General features: G+C 43.6%; 1 protein-coding gene across 1 annotated transcript in view; it reads right to left on the bottom strand.

The window, feature by feature from the left end:
• Nucleotides 1-24,723, bottom strand: part of trabd2b (TraB domain containing 2B) — an 84,950-nt gene extending 60,227 nt beyond the window's left edge. Inside the window, exons 1-2 of the mRNA XM_049588871.1 lie at nt 24,213-24,723; nt 20,928-21,497 (exon numbers count right to left, since the gene is read on the bottom strand). Coding sequence (XP_049444828.1) covers nt 20,928-21,497; nt 24,213-24,326 — 684 coding nt within the window. The 5' untranslated portion in view covers nt 24,327-24,723. The remainder of the gene's footprint in view (nt 1-20,927; nt 21,498-24,212) is intronic.
• Nucleotides 24,724-25,115: the final 392 nt, after the last annotated feature.

A 25,115-nucleotide genomic window follows, 5' to 3' on the forward strand; every position in this document is an offset into this window, starting at 1 on the left:
CATCCTTTAGATTATTATTGCTGACTGATTGATGCGTGCGAACAGCGTGTCTGCGCGATTGTGTGCAATTTAACAGTTGTCGTCACGTGCGCTTATGCGGGCGCATTCCTGCATGCAACGCGTGTGAAAAAATAAGTGAGTTATTAAGCTTCACCAGGGATGTTTGCCTTCTCATAATAAATGCACACAGATATTTGGCACGCTCCGACACCAACCCCCCAACCCTCACACACACATTTACACACAGCAGTTCTCAGTGCGATGAGCTGTCAGTCCCTGTTAGGCTTGGCATTCTCGTTAGCACGCGGTTTGGATCCCCTTTCAGAGGAGCTAAACTCAGGACCTTTTTCCCCTCAGCATTCCACAGAGCGGCGAACAAGAAGGGAAGAAGACAGACAGGACCTCTCATGATATTGGAGAGTTTGTATTTAATCATTTGTTGAAATATCTCTCGTGCTGTGTGAGTTTTACAATTCACAGTGAGTCAAACGGTTTAAAAGGCCACCTCCACGCCGCCTCTAATAATCATGTCTTCATCTAAACTGCCGTGAGATCACCCTCGGGTATATCAAAGGCCAGCTGTGGGAAAGAGAAATTGAGCTTACCGAAGCACATTTACCTTATGAATAACTTTACCTTAAGTTTCAATTACATTCCTTCCAAATGAGCCCCCGAAGAACCCACGGCTGATTAAAAGGAATTTATTTGTGTTACTCTGGGAGAGAAAGGGGAATAGAGTTGCTTTTTACAAGAGCCAGATCAGCAGGTCCTCTTGGGTGGGCAGTGCTGCCCCAGAGAAGCTGAACCCAAACCAGACATCCTTCAAAATGATTTCATCCACAATCACTGGTGTACTCACGACTGCAACCAATCCAAGAAAAGCTGCTTTATTTTTTTTATTTTATTTCTTTGAGAGAAAGCGAGAAAATTGCTTGAAGTGGAGGGGAACTTCCACCATTTCAACAGACATGCCCCAAAATTTCTCCAAAACTTGGCACCCCACCAACCAAAAAACTCCCGTCTCCACAGTCCGCTCCATGCCAGGTTAGCCCGAGTGAAGACGGATGGAATTCCTGGAACATCTTGCAGACTTAAACCAGACTTCACACTCTCTTAGTTCTTTTTTTTCCTTCACAGAAGAACCTGCTGATGGTTTTGACAAATACTCTGTCTGTGGTTGGAGTGTGGGTGTCAGTGAGGTGTGAGGAGGAGCAGCTTAAATGCCATATTTGATGCCACAGGGTTCAGTGGTTTGGGGGCCCTGGTGGTTCAGTGATTCAGGGTTTGGTCTCGTCGTTCAGCCAGACAACGTCAGGTTTGAAGGGAAGGAATGATATGTGATGATAAATAACTCATCATGTTCTTGCCAAGCTTTGGGGATGGTTTATATCAATGCCCAGAGTGAATGATTCAGTAAATGCCAGACAGTGTTTCTTGCTGTACACAAGTACCAGTAAATACTTCAAAAACAATAAAATAGAAATGCCTTTGAAAGATACACATAAAAGTATCATGACACACACAAAGAGAAACTCAAGTAAAGTGAATTGAACAGTTTATCAGATGTCTCAATCTCAAAGTCAGTCGGCAGTGAAAAAAAAGGAGCCTCAAGTCTTTGTCTTCCTCAGAAAAATGTGAACTCAAAGTGAAAAAGCACTTTTTAATTTCTCGGTTTGTTTTCTTTCTCCTCTTTCACCACCTCCTGTGATTTCTTTGTCTCTCTTCCCCCTCCTCATCATTCTCATCTTCTCTTCCCATAGTTTCCAGGGAGCCTTCCAGCTTTTGTTTGAGTCAGGGGCCGTTTTGTGTAAACAGCAGCCGGGTTGAGGTAAGATAGTGAAGTCTGTGCGGTTTATACGACCTGACCAGTTTCTTACATCAGTATTCCTCCTCTGATAAACACGATAAAAATGGATTCTGGCTCTCTGTGGCTTTCTTTTCTTTTAATTTTTTACATTTGGACTGATACAATGCATAGCAATTCATTACATATGCGTTTTATGACCCCAAGGCCAATGAAGTGATTTACAAAATCTTTTGTTGTACAGTCAAAGCGTAAGTATTCATTTATTGAAACCTTTTGGACATGCAAGTTTGCTTTATTCAACAGCAGCAATAGACCCCCTTTATTTGGCTTAACTTGCTTCCTTGGCAATGTGGCGCAAAACTAATCCATTACATGCAGCGAGTGATTCAACATATAAATGATGTACTGTACTATTTGTAGAGCTAGCGTGCCATTTTTTTATGCCTCCACGTCGCAGACAGCCATGGTCAGAGGCAGCATATTTTCGGGTTGTCTGTCCATCTCATTCTCATGAACGTAGTATCCTAAGAACGCCTTGAAGAAATATACGCAAACTTGGCCACTTGGACTTAAAGATGAACTGATTCGATTTTGGTTGTCGAAGATCAAGGTCACTGTGACCTCACAAAACATGTTTTTGGCTGTAACTCAAGAATTCATGTGCAGATTATGACAAAACTTTTTGACATCATAATGTTCTGCAAAAACACTTGTCTGAACATTATCCAACGTCATAACACAGGAACAGAAGAGGAGACATTTTGTCGGATACTCATTTGGTGGCACTACTCAGGGCTGTCGCAGTGATGGAATTTCCCTTACAGTGATTAAGGGTGTCATTTTTTGCATATTATTCCATTTATTCTGATTTTAGTGCATTATAAATAAGCTTTACTGGTAGGCTATTATCAGGTATATTGTTGCATAACAAATTAAATACTTGTTCATTGTTAAATGCAGAACCCAGAAGGGCGATGAGGTGCATAAGAGGGGCAGCTTTTTTTCAACCTGAGACGCTTCAGTTGCGTCTGGTGGTGATGATACAGAATATCCATGGAGGTAAGAATGTTAGCACAAGTACTTTAATTCAATTTATTTGTTACATGAAATCATAAATATGATTTCAGTCAAATTAATAGTTGTCAGTTCCTTCAATATTGTAGTAATCATTCAGTATCCTTGTAGCTTGAGGATAGAAGCTCCCCCTAATGTAACCGGTACCTTCTTCCTGACCTCAGCAGGGTGAAAAGGCAGTTATCCATGTGGCTGGGATCTTAAATGATTCTCCTGGCCTTATTTTTGCAGCGTCTGGTATAAACATCCTATATCCAGAGTAGGGCATCACTTATGTTGTGTTCAGCTGAATGAAGCACTCTTTTGGTGCTATTTCCGTACCAGGCAGTGATGTTCCCCGTCAGGACACTCTCAATGGTGCACGAGTAGAAATTCCTGAGAATTTGAGAGGATAACCTGAACTTCGTCAGGCGTCTCAGGTAAAGGAGTCTCTGCCTAGCCTTTCTCACTGCAGAGTCAGTAGACAGTGCCCAGGCCAGGCTCTCAGTATTGTGGTAGTTTAGCTGACATTTAGGAGTAGGTTTATGTCCAGACACCAGTGGGTCGGGTCCTCTACTTCTTTCAGGTAGACCTCCTCATTGTTATCTGTAAACCTAATGATGGTGTTGGAGTCTGAATTGGCACAGTCATATGTACAGGGAGTACTTGCTCTGGATGAAGGGAAGGCTGAAGCACGTAGGGAGAGAGGACAGACCCACCAGTCTCTGTGTGTTTAGTATTAATTTCTCCTTCATTGTTGTTGTTCAGCAACATTACCATCAGCCTTATTTGTCTTGCCCGTTCTCCACTGTGACTGGACGATGAGGCGAGCAGCTGCAGTGTCTTACTCAAAGTAGAATATTTTTCACCTCTCTATGACCAGAAATAAACAGCAATTGTGCAGCTCTCAGGGCAGAGTAGACGCTCATCATCTTGTCACACTGCTGGCATTTGTAGCAGAAGATAAATATGCGGCAATCCCTTGAAAAAAAAGTAAAAACATGAACATAACGGTTGTGGTGGGTGCTCGCCATCCCCTGCAGTTGGCTTGTCAGTAGCGCAGTAATCCAGTACTGCGGTTATCTGGACAGCTCTACATTAATCTTGGGTGTCCATTTTGGATATTTGAAGCATTGTCTACTGTCATGGATACATATGAGTCTAGACAGACACGATGGCTGTTGGAGGCCTAAAACAGTGAAGCGGTCACTCTAGTTTTATTATTAAAACTTATCAGTGAAGGTCAAAGGTTGTGCCTTTTTATACATTCAATAAATGGTTCTTGCAGGGACACTCACCATTCATATACTTCAAAGTACAAATTGCCCAATGTAGAGAAATGTACAAGGACACACACACACACACACACACATACACACACACCATGGCCATCAGTCTTTTATATAATTACTGATGTTCACTATAAACAGTCGTAGCATATGTGCCGAATTCTCCAGAAATTGGTCAAAAGACAAAACAATGAGAGTAATTTGTGATCATTTCACTCCTACGCCTTCCTTTAACATACAGACACATTTACAGGCGTATTGGGTTTCATCAGAGCTATTGTGCTGAATGGCTTTTGTCTCGAGGCAGCTGTAGGAAAATGTAAATCAGCACTGTAGTCATGATCAACTTTGTCAAGGCCAAGACCAAACAAAAGTCAAGTCCAAGTCGATTTGAAGACGAGCCAATGCCTTACTTCTGACCACTGCCACAATGGGGTGCAAATTTGTCAGGATTGTTATTGATAGTGTACGGGGCTTTGTGTTATACTTGTATTGGACTGCATTTCTCAACAGCATATAAATTCAATTTGAGAGAGTCTATAATCAGTAGCCAGCTGGACATCCATCTATAGACAGCGGAGCAATAAAGGCAATTACGCCTGTGATTTCCACATAATTGAGACTTCATTTGTGTCAGTCTCAGGCAAAATAACAAGACCTCAAGAAAAATACTGAGACAAGACCAAGATAAATGAGGCTGGAGTCAGAGAAAAGACCACAGCTTTAGGAACTCCGATCGCTAACAGCATGAAACCCAGACTGCACTTGGGTCCAGCGGCACTACAGAATATAGTGAGGGCAGCGGTGTTGCAGCGGCGGTCAGCTGGGACCTCGTGTCCAAACATTGTCGTCACTCTCATCCTTTCTCCATCCCTCCCCATCCTTCCCATCCTTCACCTTATCCCTTCATCCATCCCCCCATCCCACTAAATACCCCGGCTGTTAGCAGGCATTAAAAAGCCATTCACACTGCTCTCATGTGCTTGGGTTGGCCGTCACCAGAGCTGACTACAGAGGCTTTGAGGGGGCCTGGCCTCTCTCTTTGTCTCTCTTTCTCTGCGTCTCTCGTGCACTCTCCCCTTCGTATTTTGGCAAGCTGATAAAATAGACTTGTGTTTCCATTCCAATACTCACTCGCTCTCTGTGAGCTTTTCACAAAGATCTAGCTTTTGGCTGTCAACAATGGCACGCATGCCTGTACCGTCTGTCTGTCAGGCTTCTGCCGGCCACCCGAGGCGTTGACACTACTACCTGAGAGAATCAGCAGCAGAAAAATCTATCAAAAACATGGGATTTGTTCATGCCAATGCAGAACATTGCTTGGCTGACGCAGCGCCCGGTCCATATTTTTCATATTATCAGATGCTGTAAAGTTGCAGCGTGACATAAGACGTTGAGGGCCACATCCGTTAGAGACCAGTGGCAAGGAAACGCTCTTCACCACTAGCGGACACTCCATCACGATAAAGTATGGAACAACAGAGGCAAATGCCATGTATGGCAAAACCAAATTCCACTGTGTGTTATGAGCACGCTGCCAACAAAACCAGTGGAAAAGTGCCCTCTTAAAAAGTTATTTGCAAACTCTGCTTACTTTGGGACCACATGTTTGATGTAAAAAGAAAAACATTTTCTTCAGTTTATCATTTTGATCATCTTACTAAGAGAAATACTGTAGACCGGGAGTTTTATAAGTCTACTGTGGGCTCTCCCTCAGACAAAAGTGAGAGGAATACGCCATGTATAATGTTCTGTATAATGTTGCCATGGTGTCAGTAAGTCAGCTGTTGGCTACAACTTGAGCCCTGTTTTTTCGTTATATATTTTATTGCCTATTAGTTTCCATTTTGGCAAATTGGCACCAATTAAAGTATGCCGAATTAGCTATTAGCAGCTTCTATTTGAAGTGTAAGGATGTACACGCATCTATCACTGGACAACACGGTGGCTCTAACTGTTACACTATGGTGCACTAGGTACCCCTCCAGCAACAGTTTTGGATGCTCAGGGACTGCGTGTCACTTTACGCCTGTTACATGCATTGCGTCTTTCAAAATAAATTTTCGTTTGTACAGTTTCTGCTTGATAAATGCATGCAGTCTATTTTCAAAATAAACTTAAATGTTAGTAAAAAAAAAAAAAAAAAAAAATCATTTTAAGGTTACATCCTGAAGTTAAGGCAACAAAATAAGGTGGTTAGGTTTAGAAAAAACATCATGGTTTGGCTTAGAATAAGTGCATTTGTTACTAATGTAATGTAACATTCGTCACTAGCGTAGTATGCTACACATTTTAGCTCACTGCATTTATTAAAGTAACTCGATTGACTTTTGGTTTCACATTGGACACAAACAGCGGTCTTCCGGATGAAAGTCCAGAGTTTGTTTGACCCATCCACCTTCCCTCCCATCCTCCATGCAAACTTTCTCACTCCTTATACTATAGCTGCTCGGAGTGTCAAAAAATGCTGCCGTCCAGTGCATCTTATACTGTAGCTAAAGGGTGCCTCGATGCATCGGTATCTGACCCCGAGGACCGCTAAGCAAGCGTCAATATGTGATGAGTTGGGAATGAGACTGGGTTGCACTGGATTATTTTGATACTCTAAAAGCTTATAAACTAATGATTCTCAGGCAAGGTACGATTTCTAAACAGATTTATGGTTGTTTTTTCAATAGAAAATGTAGATAATGATATCAGCCTAAAGCGTCAAACTGAATAAAAATATGTGTTTTTATCAACGATCATAGTTGTTAACGAGTTGTTAACGATCATATCAGGGCTGATCCAGGCATATTTTAATATCATTAGAAAGTTCTACCAAAAAACCTTTACCTTTAAAATATTGAAATATTTACATTCTATGCCACAGAGTAATCCAAACAAGACACCTGCTGAAAGTGACTCTTGTTAACAGTGAGAGACGGACATAAATAGGTATTTCAGAGCAAAGTACGGTTGCCATTCACATTGGGTGGTATATTGTAGGATGCTGTTACTACCCGAAGGCAGGTGGTCTGGCACAGAGCTGACAGGGGCATCAGAAACCAATAACTGTGTCTGCTTACACACCGACTTTCCTCTGCCAAGGTAAACTCACATATCTATCTGTTCCCAGAGTCAACTTCAGCTGAGAGCACTACTGTATTTTAGTTTAATGGACAGTGCCTTTCTTTTCTATTCTCTGAATACCTTGAAAAGTCCTCATGGGACTCATAGGACCCTTAGGACCAGCATCTCTGAGGCTCAATAATTAACACATTGTATCATGTGTTTTCTCCACTGGTTGTCTGGCTACCTTCCAGTGATGGCAAGATTCCAAATAGTCACTTCTCCCAGTCAAGAAATGGGCCATGACATAAACCCTGTCAGACTGCAAATTGGCTTTTTTTACACTCTCTGTTTGTACGGATTAAACAAATGACTTATAACATGTTAATTAGTCATATGTAGATGTGCTGCTAGGCAGATTTCTCAACATATGGACAGAGCCTGGCTTGCAGTTTCCCCCATTTCCAGTCTCTATGCTAAGCTAAGTTAATTGGATGCTGACTGTTGCTTAAAGGGATATTTTGCCAGTTTTTAATGAGCTTTGTAATATATGTGTAAAAACACTATTGTAAACTTCCACCCATCTTACCAGCGCACAGATCTCACTACTTATCTCCCAGCTCAAATCAAAGACTGTAGCTTGAACTACAGATTATATTTTCTCATTTTCCACGAAACAAAAAGTATAGAAGTGAAATGAGAGAGTCAGACCAAACTCCAAACAAATGGTTAAACTCAGCAGTGTTGAGTTCATCAAATATAATCCAAGATTTTGGCACTACATTGCCTAGTTCTCATCTAAAATGTTCTTAGAAAGATACTTTAGTGCACTGTTGAGCTGTATTACGAGAATTTGTGACCAGGAAGTGGACGCCCTCCTGTAACGTGTAAACAGAGTCTGAGAAAAAAAACAAGGATCAAAGGCAGTGCTGATCAAATTTGAACCAAGATTCTGTTACTGCATTACCTGTTTCTTGCCTAAAATGTTTTCAGAAACATATTGGAAAAATGTCCAAGCTTGCAGTACATTACCCACCAGTGGGAGCGTTTATGGGTCCAGTGCAGTGCAGTTGAGCAAAAACAATACCACATCCCTTTTCCAAAATTATTTGCATCTTCCCACTGCATAGACAGCCTACCTTTGTGAAAAAAAGCATCTTTCCACCAGTGAAACACTTCTTTAAAAGTGAATGAGTGTATTTTCCAAACTGTCAAACTAATGCTTTAAAACCATCAATACACTTATAATATAAAAAAGGTGTAAGGTGGTGTGCGGTGTGTGTGAGCTACAAACGTGCTGTGAGAGGTTTTGGAAATACCGGGCTGATCACACAATGAACTTCTGTTCAGTGAGTGCAGTGGTGCAGCTTAGCCAGGCATTATGGCAGAAACCAAGATTTGTATCCTCAAGTGTCTTAAAACCACACTAAACCTCAGGAATATGTGGGTAGAGTGAAAACATAATTTAATTTAGCAAATGCAAATGAAGCGTTGAAAATCTGAGTATGGATGAATGTATTCAATATCCATGTGTAACTGTGCATAAAGACTTGAGTGCTAGATGTTCCCCGCCTGCCCATGACAACAAATTTGTCTGCGACAAAGCCGACTGCCCCACCTGTTCACCATTAATAAAGGTTTTACTCCATCAAACTGTTTCCCACACAGTCCCACATCTGTGATTCACACAACACACACATTCACCTCCGCAGCCCTTCAGGCTGACATGTTTCCCTGCTAATCTGTTTGCACAACTCTGGTGTGACCACAGGCCAATTACACATCGTCACATGATGCACGCCCACAGGGGAGAACGAAGAAGAAAAACGAGCAAAGAGCCACCCACTGAGAGCCCCTCTTTTCGTAACTTCTCCCCATCTCACCCCTCTTCTCTCCCCCATTCTCTCCCCCCTCCTGCCTCACTCACTCATCCCATCCCCTCCATCTCCAGCTCTCCCACTCAGTTTGTGGCTGTAATTACAGCTGCCCATCATTTTGGCTCTCCCTAAACAACGGCACCCCTCAGAGACCACGGTCCCGCCACGACTCTCTAAGCAAATTTGATTTCTCATCTCATTTACGTTCCATAAACTCTGCCATATGTTGGATATTATATTTAAACTGTTCCAGTGGACGCCAAGAGAGCATATGCCTTGGGAAAGGTAGGAGAACTGTGTTGGAAAAACTGCACTGGTGAATGACAGGTGAAATTAAGCGTGATGCGAGAGAGAGAAAAGTCAAAAGCCAAAAAGAAGAGAAGAGAGAGAAACTTCACAGCAGCATCCTTTATTTTTTTTCATTGTTGTCTTTTTTATTTTGGCACAGAGGAAACTGTCGAGTGGAGAAAGTGAAAGGTTTCCTCTGTTATTGTTGCTCTTGCGCTCTCACAGTACCACCAAATTGAACCATTTTATTTTCCTCTTCTCCCATTCCTGTTTTGCCTGAGCGGTGTGGGGGTAACTCTGCTTCCCCCTCTCCCTACTTCTCCACTTTGCTTTCTCGTAATCCCTTTTTATGTTTCTTTTTTCTTTTGGTCCTTTCTCTCGTGCTAAGGATTGTCCAGGTCACACACAGGGCAGCCAATTGTATCATAACTTTTTTATCCTTTTTCCGTGGCAGATTGATAGGAATTTTCACACAGGACTACAGAAAGTGTGCTAAAGAGTATTGTAAAACATTTGGACATCACATTAGTGTACTTTTTGCCACTGTCCTGGTATAGTGAACTCATCTTACAATGCAAAAGAACAAGAAATAATCTTAATCTATTCATCCGTATTCACTAAACCGCTTATCTTGTTAAGACCAAATTTTCAGAAACTAATTGACTCAGGCCTGCGTCATTGCAAGGAACTGAAAAAGTCATGTTCAACAACAGTGCAGAGGGGGGTTGGGGAGGGGGCGACTGGGGCTTCAGCCAAAGAGATGGGGTCGTCCAGAGGGCAAGGACAAGGGCAACCAGCTCCCTCTGTCAATCCGGCTCAAAGAAGCCCTAATTTGAGAGGTGAAACAGAGGCCTGAATGCACAAATGCCTGAAATCCCATTACACTGCTGATGAGGGGCTGAGGGTTTTTGACAAAGGCTGCTATAACATACATAAATGTGCAACAATATCCACATCTAGATTTCAATATGTTTGATGAGTTACAGGAAGGAACAAGGTTGGCTGAGAGCAGGTCTGCAACGGGAGGATGAAAGCACATACAGACAGTAACATCCTTCAACTCTGTGACTCAGTTCAGTTTGACCTGCGAGGTTCTGTGTTTGTGCTTTCACTTATCTGCGCAGTAATCTATCCCTGCAAAGCTGTTTGTGCTGGTACCAGAACATCTGTGTCTCAAGTCTCGTTAATGGCACTGGAGCCTGTCTCCTGCCTCCCTGTCTCTCTACCCGTTGTCGTTGCTTTCCCGGCTGCCTGCTGGTTTGTCTGTCTGCCTTCTTCAACTGAGAGGTGCTCTTGGGTTGAGAGGTGTGTAATGGGCGTCACTCCACCCAATTGCATCGTGGTGGGGCGGGGGGCGCGGAAGAGATAGGATAGATAGTGACAGGATTTATGTGCTACCTGATAAAATTTAAAGTGGAGCCTTGTTTCAAGAGCTCCAAATAGGAGTTTTCACATGGGGCGGGGAGTTGGGGAACAGCGCCAGGCCCTAGTCACGCTCACTCAGTTAGAGGCAGCAGAAAAGCAGCCACTGGATTGGAGTTGTGCTTCTAAGTTAAGATCGCTATCCTCAGTAGTGGAGAGTAATGAGGTGCATTTACTTAAGTTCTGTACTTAAGGTTCCAGCGATATACTAGTTTCAAGGTATACTGTGATATAAAAGTTGACGGTTATCATGCCATGTACATTTGCCTATGTACAATATTGGGAAAAAATATCCTGAAAATAAGAATTGTAGTGTTTCCGTTACCTTAGAATGAGATGTTTATATCTACATAGGGAGCAGGTCCTCTTCCATAGAGTCTGCCATGCTTCTACAGTAGCTCAGAACAGACAAACCAAACATTGGTTCTCAGTTTTTTTAATGTGAAAGTGCTTTACTCAGTGTTTTTACCAGTTGTAATCACCTGGTCTGTTTGTTTTAAAGAGGAAGAGACCATGGTGGATAATTCAGCTCCTGGTAAAAACCTCCTGAACAATGAACACTGAAGGAATCCTAACAAGGAGGAGTTTCACCAGGTTGCGCTCTGCATTCTGTAATCCACACTGCTATTTTAAATAAAAGATCTGAGCACTTTTTCCACCACTGACTATACTTTTGAACATGTATGAAATCATTAGTTTACGAGGCCAAGCAGGTGTATCAACTGCTTCCAGACAGTGTCAGCGTAATGCAACTCTGGTTCACCTGCTTCACAGACTTTCAGAGAGGTTTATGAAGTTTTACTTTGGGCCAATAATGTCAGTGGTTGAAGCCTTTATGATTGCTGGGAATACTGGTCATGTGAACACAGCATTGGAGGGCATAGCTTTAACAAAAAACTGTCAGTGCTTATTGTCGTTTTTCTCAGCTCTCACATGAGGTGTTTGCTAGGTTAAATTGAAACAGTCTTGACACAGCACAAGTAGCGCTACTCAGTGGCGCAATTGTTTAATCATGAATAACCTACATTTGAACCAAATCAACACTTCTTGTATGAGACTATAGAATTAAAGTGTTTTTCCAAGTGTGAATATGCATCACCTCTGTGTGAATGTGTGACACACAGCGTTCGCCAAAAAAATGACGTACATGTTCCCCACAAGTCTGACTGGATAAATAAACATAAAAAGCAGAACTGAAACATCATTATTTGACTTGCAGGTTAATGCAAGTAAAATGGTGTGAAAGTGAAAATGAGCGTGAACGTGCAGGTTTTTGGAAAGGGGGGGTGCAGGAAGGTGAGAGGTGTAAGCAGAGCTGAAGTGCTCCGCTGGGTTGTGTGTAATGGGGGACAAGGCAGAGGGGGCAGAGAGGACGCATGGGTCACATTAAAACCGGGTTCAGTGAGAGGGCTCCGCTAATGCTACCTAATCCCCAACAAGCCTGCCTCACACAACACACACACACATACACGCAGTTGTTTTCTTCTGGCACCCATTTATGAACGTTGGCCAATGTGAGTGTGTGTGAGAGAGGTGTGGTAGTATGTGTGGCTGATGTCACAGGCAGGCCGGGACGCTGAGTTCATCTCGGACCACCAAACGTCCGACATGGAAAGTTGCATGCCATGGCGCACTGGCAATCTTTTTTCCATGTTCGCCCACGCTGGCCGATATTGATACACCACATTGTCTGGTTATTTGTCTGGTGCTGCTCTTTCACTCTATATGTCTGTTAGCACTATATAGCGTATATAATGGCTGCTGTGCGTTTCAGTTTGGTTCCTCAGTGACTTTAAAGATTGATGGTGTGGATAGAAATCAGTCATGGCACTAACTTTGTTCCATTTAGCACCAATTGTCTGTGTCTGTTAATGCATAAAATTCTTGCTACTGCACTCCTGAGGAAGAGAAACTCAGGATTTCACACTCATAAGCAACCAAAGCAGTTCATGTTTGGCAGCACATTATTCAGGCCTTGTCCACATGTAAATGGGTATATATGACAACATAGCTTTTTCTAGGCGTTTTGGCCCTCCGCCCACACGCAAACTGCATTTTAGGTCACTGAAAGTTGACCTTTTAAAAATCTCCATCCAGGGTGAAGATTTTCAGAATCTCCATTTTCAGTGTTAATGTGTAGAGACAGAGAAAACAAAGCTTTTGCCTTGTGACATCAGAGTATGCGCCGTCTCCTTTGTGGTTTTCCCAAGAGTTAAAACAAAACACAGTAAAGCAGCATTTCATCATCATGCAAGACAGACCTGAAACAACCTCCCAGATGATATCAGACAAGCCACAGCTCTGATCGCTGTTAAGTCAGAGCTAAAAACTTTCCTTTTTTACACTGCATACTCTACACATTAATTGTTTCTAATTTAATTTACTTGTGCATCTAAAAATGGGAGTATTGAACACGCTATTTTATTTAATTCTTTTATTTTCACCTCACTACTTTGCATTTTTAATTTGTAAATCTTTTATCTTTGCTGTATGTTAATCACCCTGTAAAGCACAGTGAATCACCCTGGTGTATGAAATGTGATATACAAATAAAGTTGCCTTGCCTTGTGAAGCGTCACAAATGAGACGGCATGTTGTGTAATGGTGGACATGGCTAAAATAGTGCTGGACATAATTTTGCTAACCAGACTTTTTACATGTTTACACATAAATGTGCAGTTACACTTTCACTATTGAGGCAAAGAGGTGTGAGAATCCGTTACGAAGGCCACTGCGCCAAGTTGCTTTTGTTTTTCAGGCTTCTGATTTGCAACATGTGTGTCTTTAGGGTTGAGGTTGTATCCCGGCCTGCTGATTTGGCATGCTCTGGACAGCACTTCAGTTGTGTTTTTGCACAGAGATTTTTTTAGAACAGTGAGTGTGGATGGGATTTTTTCAGGAGGTTAAAACCCTCTTTAAAAAAATATCTGTATATATGTGGACTAGGTCTCAGACTGTCCTTAAAAAAAGAGAAGAAAACATCAGACATTTCAGCAAATGCCAAAAAGCTCCATGTGTTTAAATTTGAATATCAAGTGAATTATGGCTGTTGTCTGTCGGGAGCAAACGAGGACTTAGTGTGACAATCTACAGCCAAAAAGTCTGCAGAGGCAGGAGGTCAGGGTAGATTTTGACTTAGGAGTCCTGTGTTTACCTCAAATAACCTACCAACAGTTAGCAATGATTTCTTCTAACACTTAAAACTAACGTTCTCTAACGCTAACCAGGTTACTACTGAGCCTAAGCCTGTAGATAGCACTGTTAGATCATAAAATGATGTTAAACATTATGTATTTGTCTTTCAGGAAGGCCTTTACATATCGCGCATTTGTCACTTGTTAGAATTATTTCATGGACGATAGATAAAGGTTAAAGGCTGCATTCCCACCTGCAAGAAAATAGTGTCTGAACACCCTATAAAGACTAAGAATATGCTGGAAAGAAGTGCTTTCCATGTATTTACAAGCTGTGAACTGTTGTGCCGCTTTTCAGCTTTATCTCAAACTCAAAATTGGATAGGGAAGAATGTAATTGTGAGTGGTAGCACGTAGAGAGAAGCACAAACTCAAATGGCGCGCACATCACTTCGCAGAAACATGCAGTGACCGGTGGTTTTAGTTAGGGTAACCTGGTTAAACAAAGGTTATAAAACAACGACGTCCCAAAAGACAACAACATTCCAGAGGGGCCAAGTGTGGCTCTCTGAGGAAATCAGTCAGTCACATTCCTGTCTGTGATCAATCAGCCCCTGGCCCAGACAACCTAAGATTAACCTCTGCCATCCTGGAAACTACCTGCCCTTCCCATAGAAAACAACCTCCAGCTCAGTACGATTTACTGCAGTTTCCCTTGTTGTGATGAGCAAATATGTAACGTAGAAATATGATGTGTGTGTCTTTGAGACAACCTGCCTGCAGCGAAACACGCTCAATCACCATTCACTTTACTGCATTTTCCACTGTTAAAGATGACAAAATAATTACACAGACACGGAGTGCAGTTTAAGCGTGCGTGTGTTCGTGTAGGCGTGTGCTTTGCAGCTTCGGTCCTCATTCGAAGGGAGGATGGCTGCGGAGTGAAGATGGATCCACAGTGTGACGTGAGGCCGTTTAAGCAGAAAGGAACGCTCATTCTCTCCACCAAAGGGAGAATGTGGGCGAAGGAAGGAGGGGAGTATTTGGCACATTGAACACTAAAGTATGGAAGAGCGCTCCGACCTGCCACGCTTTGCTCACTACCTCAGAGGCACTCAGCTCAGTGACAATGTGGTGGAGTCATTACTTCAGGTCTCTCAGGTACGGTACTGAGTGTGAGGAGGGATGTGACCTCTGTTGGATTCACTGAATGGAGACAAAGCAGCGGGTTTATAGAGGAGCGCAGAGATTACAGTGAAGTTAATAGTTCACAGAAGAATAAAAAAATCTATTTTTTTAGTTTTCCTACTTTCCCTGCATGTTTTACTTCTACCTCAGCTCCTGAACTTGCCACTTTTAACTTAAGTGACTGAGTGGAGAGGGTTATCATGATAGCCCTGATGACTCGAGTTTTCCAGTTAAGGAAATACTAAAATTGTGGCACTTTGTTTAAGTGGAACATTTCTTGTAGCTGCGCTGCACCCGGTTCCTGTCAGCTCTTGTCTGTTGCCCGCTCTCAAACTCAGTCAGAGCTTTAACTATTTTTTCTCACATTTTTTCTCCTCACAAAATATGAATCCCGTAAAAGAAATTGTGATTTATTCAGTTGTCAAGTGCACAGCTCCCCTGTTTTCTCAGCGTCTGCGTCCTGCCTCTCTACCTCTCTCCACCTCGCCGTCAGCCTGCAGTGTTCTGGCCAGCACATAATTGTCTAAGTGCTTCTGGATGGCAGCGGGCTATTTGGTCATTAAGGGGCCTATTAAGTCATTAGTGCAACAGTGGGACTGCCGTCTGCCTGCCGACAGGACCAGATGATCGCCCTGATACGTGTTGCCTCGCAGTTTTCCACATATTTGCGCAGGTAATTATAGCTTAGATGTGAAACACCCTTAGATGTCACGCTTAAAGAGGGGATACATGTCGCCAGCACACTTTAAAGGTAATCTCCTCCTCCCCTTCTCCTCCACCTCCACCTCTTTTTCCACTTGCCATGTGTGCAGATGAGCAATAGGTTAGCAACGGGACAACCAGAGCCTCGGGACATGTCAGGGAGAAAGATAGGGAGAGGGATCCAAAAAGAGCAAGGAGGTCAGAGAAAAGACGAGCAGACAAAGAATTACTTTTTCCATCAGTCAGCCTCTGTGGCCAACACATCACTTCAAACTCGCACACCCGTCACGGAATGTAAATATTTGGATATGGGTAAGGTTGGATGTTACTCAATTCCTCCCTTTAAAGATGTCCTGTTTAGGTGAACACGGTCCAAAGAACACAACGCAAAGTATTCTGCATGATTTGATACGACGCATGAGAATCTTATTATGATTTCAGTACCGCTGTTACTCTTAGCAACCCCTGCCCAGCCAGGAGACATTCACTACCCTGGGCTCACAATATTACATTCACCACTTACCATAAATGCTCATCAAATAACTGCCATGTTCAGCCAGAAACCTCTGGATCTGTACGCAGAGAGACATTCCTCCTGGGTATGTGCTGTATTTTACTTTTACTGTTTTCAAATAATCAAATTGCTCATTTGTATCCTTGGGCCATATACTTTATGAGGGCCAATCTGAATTGGAAAACCAAACACAAATACAAATCAAATTGAATATCATATAAAGTAATAGTGGCTTATGGGAAACACAGACTGTGTGGGTCTAAACACAGTTAAAGGGAATTTCTCTGGCCCAGACAGACAAAACTTTCACTTTATGACCACTGTGTGTAAATTCAGCAGTTGCTTTCCCAGCGCCATGCACTTTTCATTATATATTGTGATGCAGATATTGGAAAAACTAAATGTCATATTATATTACCATGAAGAGATAGATTGTTGTGATAGTTTAGCCGCATCTCCAGGCCTGAGAGTGCTCCACTGTAACCACAGCATGATATGTGAAGCTGCAGTGTCAGCACAACACAACGCCTCAGCCTGCCGTCCCCTCTAGAGGAGGGACGACACAGGAGGTTAACTGATTGAAATAGACATGCCAGGCTGTCACTGAAGCTGTAAACAGAGGACGCCCTCCTGCTGTGAAGAAACTGGAGTCTGTCACCGACCGCCCTCCTATCGCTTAAAACCTTACCCGCTTCCCTCTGTAGCTCTGAGATGACAACACTGGGGTGTACCGACAATCCGCCATCTCTCTCTAGAGCCCTTTCTACACAGAGATCCTGTATTTATGCTGCAACGAAGACGCTTCATTACACCACTTTTGTTTTTTAATGCAGAGCCAAACAACACTGGCAAAATACCACCTCTGTGAAACTGTGTAACATGTCATCAAAACATCACAGTCGTCCCATCCTGATGGCTCACACTTTTTACACCGACATCGATTCAGTCAAGGGTGTATGTTTTGTTTCAATCTCAGTGAGAACACATTAAATGGAGGTGTTTGGGGATCCTCTACCAGAACATTTTGAGCATCAAACACTTAATTTTCCTTCATTCTGGTGAATTTTGTGCCTTTTCTGCATCAATACAGGGTATAAATGTCTTTAATTTTGCCACAATAAAAGTCCTCTGCAACTTTACTGTTTTTACTGGGGGGGACAAATGCACATGTTTTAAATATTGAGGGAGACTTGTCCCCTGCGTCCCTCCAAAATCGCCTTTGGATTCAGTGCTATTACTACGTCCACTGCTGGTTTAAAGGCGAGACAACTCAGTCCCCCCTTTCCGGGATCATACTTTTTATACAGAACAGCCAGGCAGAATAGCGGTGCAACATTCCCCCCTTGAACAAGCAGTGTAAAAGGGGCTTCTCTCTCACACACACACACACACACACTCACAAACACATAGTTGCACGAGTCGTAGCACAAAATAGCCCAGGCCAATGGAAACTCAGAATGGTCAGAGGTTGAGCCAGGTACGCTATCAGGCCGGGCAGTGCTCGCCTGCTCAGCAGTGCCCAGACTGACCCCAGCAGACTGCCAGTCTCCTTACCGCTCCGCTGCTCCACGGCTCCACTACCACCTCCCTCCGTGACCCTTGACCCCTGCACAGGAGACAGGCGCCACCGATATGATGTAATTTCTCTCCGACATGGGCCAGTGGCCTCGGCTGCAATGCGACCCAGGGAAAATAAATATGGGTGTTTATTTGGTGGGAGTGAGAGAGGCCCACAGGCTGGAGCTGCCCTCAAGTTTCCCAAAAACATTTTTGCACCGGAGCCGTTTTTGCTCCACATCTTAACTCCAATAACAGACAGTATCTGGGTGAAAATAAGCCTATGCAGCATAAATACATGGTACGCCTGTGATGCTGAGACTGGTGACCTACTCAGTTTCACTAGTTGCAAAAGCACCTTGCATCATCTGATTTATTATTACCTGATGATAAGTTATGATGGTAATTTGCTGATCCACCTTTAAGGGAAGAAGCTGTTTAGGAGTCATGTCCTGGAGCTGTGCAGCACCAAGCCGACTAAGCATTCGCCAGCCGTTCCTACTCGCTGCTCAAAGCATTCACAGAGACATTGGTACTGGCCGGCCCGCCCAAATGTCAGCCTACATCGTCCTCCCAAGAATTGGAGAAAAACCATGCACCGTGACCCACCTTTGTTTCCACAAGCTCTAAACTGCCTCTCACAGAGACATCCGCACCTCTCTGTGGTCTAAAGAGCCCATAGAGAGGTCTCACACAGACAGAGCTCTTGTTAGACCACATTGGTCTGAAGAGGGCTCTGGCACACTTAACATCTTTCCGACCCTCCCACACTACCACCAACATCGCCACTACAAAGTGAAGACTGATGCATTGAAACACCCGCTCCACCTCCTGCTATCCTGGACAGAGTGAGGTCACGGGTCCCCGGCAACCTGTGGGCCCGGATCAGCGCTGTAAGACCACTCATCTGTCTGTGGTGTTTGCCTCACTGCACTGGCACCGCTGGGTCCAGGTGCCTATGAGAAACCCACAGTGTGACAGATGATGAATCACCAGCCTTTATGTTTCTAAGAGCCTCTCGGTAGAGTCAAAGTTACAGGATATTGTAAGCAACTGCTTTTATTGGGAACAAATAATATGTGGGCCGTCAGGGTTTGGAACCTTTCCCAACTCAGATCTCCCTTTAAGCATCGCTCATGTTTCAGATTAGCGTTAGCGGTGAGACGATGCACATCAGTCTCCCTGCATTTTCAACTCCGCCACTGCCTTTACACTTTCCTTATTCCTCAGTCGGTCTCTATCTCTGCCTTTCTCTCTCTGCGTCTCACTTCTCTTTCTTCTGACTCCCACCCACACATTCTCTCTTTGACTCTTTCTCTATCCATCCTCCTGACCTCATCCTTGTTACAGTCGAGCGTAGAGGGAATCAATCAACCATAGTGTTCAGATTAAATCACAAATTATTATAATTGAGAATAATGGTTTCCATGTCAGCTTCAGTTCAGCTCCGAATTGTTCTCATGCATATCTGGAAATGAGAGGGTTGGAAACTCAGAAGTCCAACGTCGCTTGTGCTCTGGCGGGGTGAAATTCAAGTTATCCATGATCCAATTTTGACTGGATATCCAATAAAGCTCTTATCTGAATTTGAACACCTGTCTTGTAAAAATGTAACCCTCCCTTGTAAATTCAGAGCCTGTTCTTTTCCCTGAGCAACGATAGATTATGTTTATTGCAGTGGAATAGAAGTTCTCGGAAAACAAACACAGCTTTCTAAAGTAGGACTCTGTACTGCTACTCAACGCTGTTAGGATGAAATTTAAAACAGTGTTGTTTTTAGGGGCAACTGCTGCACCGTGCCACACTAAATAGAGATCAGTTTTAGGGACAGTTAAACTGAGACTACTTTATGGATGAAGAAGAAAGAAGGCGTGAATCCCCTTAAGATAACAGAAAAATGACACATCTACTGGATTTAACTATACAGATTGCAAAGCCCTCATAACGGCATTAGCACGTCTCCTCTTCATTACTGAGAGGTACAGTGTGCCTTGCAGAGCTTATTTCTAGGGGCAGTAAAGTTCCCAGGCATGCAGTGGGACTTTGACAGCGTAGTTAGGAGGTGCTGATGAAAGAGGAGAGGCTGGGAGCCCATTGCCTCTCAAATTAGCCCCTGAGCCCTCCGACCTGTCACATGGAGGCTTAGGCACTGCCAATGTGCATGTATGGAGCTTTGCATGCGTACAGTGTGACTTCGTGTGTGGTGTGCCGTGCGTGCACAGCACATGTGCTTGGTTGTGAGTGCTGCATGAATACACATACTGAGATTATTTCCCTCCCTAATGTAGATCAAAGGTTGCATCAGAGCATAAATTAGAACCGAGCATCCTGTGCGTGCTGTCGAAGCTCATCGCAGATTTTTGTGGGACCCCCCACAGTTTGAGAAATGATCTCCAGCCTCCAACTTAGGTGACTCCCAAATGACTAATTCTTTAAATAGCTGCATGTTCCCTTAATGTCTCAATCATCAGACAAGATATTAAAGATGGATACACTCCCCATGTTTTGCTCATCAAGTAATTAGGTTATTTTGTTCATCTTCCAGTCTCCGATTACAGTGCGGGTCTCGCAATACCGCAGAGAGCCAGACAGACAGTCTGCATTAATGAAAGAGAGAGCTCTCTGCTCTTCTCACCTTCTCTAATCTGTTCTGCATGTGCATCGCTCAGCCTGACACCCTCTCTGCAGATTCAGCTGTTGAGTGTGTTTGTTTAGTGAGGTGGATGGACATCCATAACCGTAAAGCTGTCTCCAGCATAAAAGATATAATCACTTTTTTTTCACCTTACAGTGCCTTCTCCCACACCCTCTGACGCTCGTCTCGGAGACGGTGCAACATCCAAAATCTGTCAACTTTTGTGGATTCCAGAGTTCGGCCTGCTTGTCTTCAAACTACAAGCAGAATGATACAGAATCTTACATCTACTCATGCCCCCTCTAGGCCTGGCTTGTTCTTGAGATTCCTTCAGCTATTCCAGCTGTGTACACACACGGAATGAAATGCAAAAAAGAAGAAAATAAACAAGCATTCATTCCTCCTCTTACCTGAGAGAAGTTGAGTCCATTCAGGGGGTGACACTGCTCCTCCACCCGCTCTACCGCCCCTGTCGTCTTTCCCATCCTCTCAGCCTCTTGAGCCAAGAACAGATCCAGCACAGGCGTCCCCCTGGAGCGAACGTCCCACTCCGTCAACGAGTTGACCATCAGCATCACCCACACCGGCCGTTTCCTCTCCCAGTTTCCCGCAATGGCGTTGAACAGGTAGTCAGCATACAGGCCTCGGCCACGCTGGTCAGCGGTCATCCAGTAAGGCATCATGTGTTTGACGTAGTCCAGATGGCGCTTGAGGCGGCGGTACAAGTCTCGAGGTAGCAGGGTCTGCAGGTTCTCCCCGTGGGGCAGCAGCTGGCAGCTGGTCAGCTTAGAGATGGTCAGCGGGTCGGTCAGGTCCAGCTCAAAGAACACATTGCGGCTGTTGTGGAATGCCTGCTTGGATCTGTCGGGGATGAAGTCCCAGACTCGAGTGTAGGGCACGTGGATGGTACCAAATAAGTACGAGGGTGGGTGAGGAGGAGCACGCTTTACTCTCCACAGGAAAGAGTTCATGTCACTTTGCTGTGGAAGAGGCAGAGGAAGAGGGGAAGGAAAGAAAATAAGAGATGGAGGTAAAGATTTTGAGAGCGAAAGGAAACAAAAATACCAGAACCATCATCTTAGAGCGATTCAACTATAGCTGACACATTTTTCCTCTGTTGTGGTTTACTGGCTCGTAGGCTCGGGTCAACAAGTTAAAGATTGAAATACCATTTTAAGATGACGGCAGGGGAAGTCTAGTCAGCTCGGGGCTGTGCTGTGAGGGCTTGCTGCTGTGGTGTGGGCAGGGGGTTTATAGAGGGGCCTCCGGGGCTGTAAACAGACCCCCGTGTATTGTTGAGGTGCATACCTCGGTTGCCAAAGCCTCATTCGGCCTGGGAAGCATTTTGAAGGCTGCAGTGCAAATATACTGCACTGGAGCTCATAAAAGCCAAAAGCTGAAAGAAACCTGCTCTCCATTCTGACCCCACTGTGATACTTTTGTTTGTGATTTTTTTTTTTTTTTTTTTTTACACCAGGCAGGGAGATGTGGTGCTGACAGCCTTAAGTGCGGCACTGTTTTTGTCCTCTACATGGTTTATGTTACAGGAGGTGTTTGTCTAGTGCGGTTGTATTTATACAAAACAATGTCACAATGAATATGAAATAATCACAGCCATTCTAAATGAGCATACGGCCGTATTGCATTTTTAAATATGTTTCTTGTTAAGTGCTCCACAAATGTGCTGTGCATGTGTCACGACTTTGATGTTGGCATTATTCAAATATGAAAAAAGAATTAACGTCTATAAACAATATCAAACTTCTGGCTTCTGAGACACAGTGTAATCAGGCATTTGAGGGATGAAACCCATTACAGTAAAATAAAGTTATTCTTAGAAAATGTTTACTTCTAAAATTTAATCAAGATTTCCTTCAGCTGTGTTCCAATTATACTGCAGACTGCCAACGCTGCCTTTGTCAAATAAAACGTTTCAAACGGGCTGCCAAAAAGCGAGTGAAGTGGTCTTGTGGGATGTTCTGTTATCATCCTAATTAACTGCAATGAACATACAGTAATTTCTGGCGCAATCTCTCCCTCGACAGAATAAATCGAAAGTGCTATGTATAATTCCAGAGCAGCGTTTCTTCTCTTCAGATAGACTAAGATGTTTAAACAGATTGTTTCTAACTCAGTTTTCACATTGGCAGGGTGAAGCCGACACTGCAGACTGACGGGAAGGCTTTGGACGGCATTAGATGCATTAGTGCGCTCTCCGTCATAATTCTGAGACACGGAAACTTAAAGAGCAGAGCTTTTTTGGTATGCATGTGCAGCTTTTTGTCATTTCGTTAACTTGCACGTGTGCGCCTAGGCCTCCCCCCCTATAAGTGAAGAGGTTTTTCGACATGGAAAGTGTGGTCGTGTCCTGAGGAGAGGCGAGATCCCCTCTGCTAAAGCTGCGTGGACTTTTCTGGAGAGCCTTGACGCGCAGGGCTCCTTTTTATGGGGGTAATTACTCTTAACAGAAAACAGAGACCACTGTACTGACGCATTACAAATCACATGAAGCGAAGGAGCACCAAGTCTTCAGTGATCTCTGACAACAGATCCATTATCCGCAGATAGGATATAACGCACTAATGAAACAAAAGCCTGTGATCTCCAAACGACTCCCTAATGATATCCGCACACTCATGCGCACAACCGCCAAGTGTCATATTTAAAATCTTGCCTGTTGCTGACTTCATTTTTGTTTCCAATAGGGGAAAACACGTTGGATGTGATGAGTGCAGTCATGATTTTAATTAACTTATCCCTCCTTATGTCGAGGATGCATTCACAGTGGGTGGGAAGCAGACAGACAGTCAGACAGACGCATTAACTGAGCTGGAGTTTGGCCGCCTGCTCTGCACTGCTGCACTTCCTCACAGTGAGAGTTCAAGCCACATCCGTAATTTCACCAATATGCCCCGATAAGTGTTTTAATAGGCCGTGCGTTGCGCCCGAAACATGATCACGCCTGAAAGGTCAGTGAAACTTTTCCAAATGAAGTCAAGTCACCCGTGGGTGTTCCCCCACTTGCGTTTGTCACATAAACAGCCATAAAGTTGGCGAGCTTTAACAATTTCTCTTGGCAAAGGCGCACATTTCTAAGGCCTGGATCTCCTCTTGGAAGTTATTTCAGGGGCCAGTTCAGAGATACCTGAAGTTAACATGTCTGGAGATGACGCACGGTTTTTTTTTTATCACTGACCTTTAATGAAAATTAATACAGAAAATACAGGAAAATTATTATTATTATTACTATTATTATTATCATTATTATTATTATTGTTACACATTGTAGGCATTTCCCATTGTAACTATTATTGTAACTATTATTTTCATTCCCGTTTTATCGTTCCTTCATCATTGCGCATCAGTTTATCAGTTAATAATAAAAGATTTTCCGATGTTTAGGAGGTTGCAACCTTTGGCCTCATTATAGAGCACAATTGTGATGATTAATAAACTAGTCTTCATGAGGTGTGATGATGCTCTCCTGTCGTAAAGTCATGCGCAAAATTAAAAAAAAAACCACTTAATTTAGATTCAGTGTATTTCTACAAATAGAAAGACACTTTATGATGTTGACAACAAGTGTGACTATCTAAAATGTATGACTCTGTAGGCTGGGTAACAGTGAGGGTTAAATCTTAATGTGTCATGCGGTTTCGATCCCGCGTCTGTGTCCTTGACCCAACACGACTCACCGACTTTGGTGCGTCGCACTGCCTCGGTCTGTCCGGTCGGTGTGCGCCCCAGGGTGCCACGCCGTGCAAGAGAGCGCTCAGGAAGACCCAGCCGAATCCCGGCAGACAGACCATCGTGTCGAAGTGACAGGGACACTCCTGACAGTCAGCGCTCAGATGTCTCCTCCTATATGCTCTCCTCTCCTTTGGAATTAAAAAAAAAAAGTTACCGGTGGCCTCTTGGCTCACATGTGCCGCACGGCTGGAGGACCATTCCGCCCCTTCCCCATTCCCGACGCTGTCCGCGGCTGAGTTTAGTTTCTGTCTGAAACTTTGTCTCCTTTCACTCGGCGCGCAGTCCTGAAGCACGAGCTGAAAACTCTTTGGAGAGTTTCCGCGGTGCGCTCCGAAAGTTTAGAGCGTCTTGAAGTGGAAGAGAGGGAGGTGGGACGACTTGAGTACCCCCCCTATCTCACCCCGGTACACACAACACACACTCACACTCTCACACACTCCTGCTTCTTTTAAGAGGAGGGAGCGCAGGTTCAGAGAGGGATGACAGGTTTGCGTGAGTAAAGCCCCACAAGACAGACCTGAAAAGAGTGCAGAGTGAAGAATGAATGTTCTTATAAACTCTTGTAGTCTGAGTTTGGACATTATTTTATTCATCACGGTCGTTTTCCTATGGTTTCACTCACTATTAGGCAGTATTCCATACACTAGAATATCTGTAATGCTCAGTAGTGAGTTTATTTGGTTGCTTAGTATCATATATTTCTTTGTTTTTAATGAAACTAATGGAGCAGTCAGTTGTTTTATACTGGACTTGTTTAGCTCGATGGAATTTTTTATATTCAATTACTGCAGTGTTTTTTTCCTGTGGTATTATTTATTTGTTTAAAATAGTATCTTTATATTTAGACC

This window comes from Epinephelus fuscoguttatus, linkage group LG10, assembly GCF_011397635.1.
Source record: "Epinephelus fuscoguttatus linkage group LG10, E.fuscoguttatus.final_Chr_v1".
In the NCBI taxonomy this organism is placed as follows: domain Eukaryota; kingdom Metazoa; phylum Chordata; class Actinopteri; order Perciformes; family Serranidae; genus Epinephelus; species Epinephelus fuscoguttatus.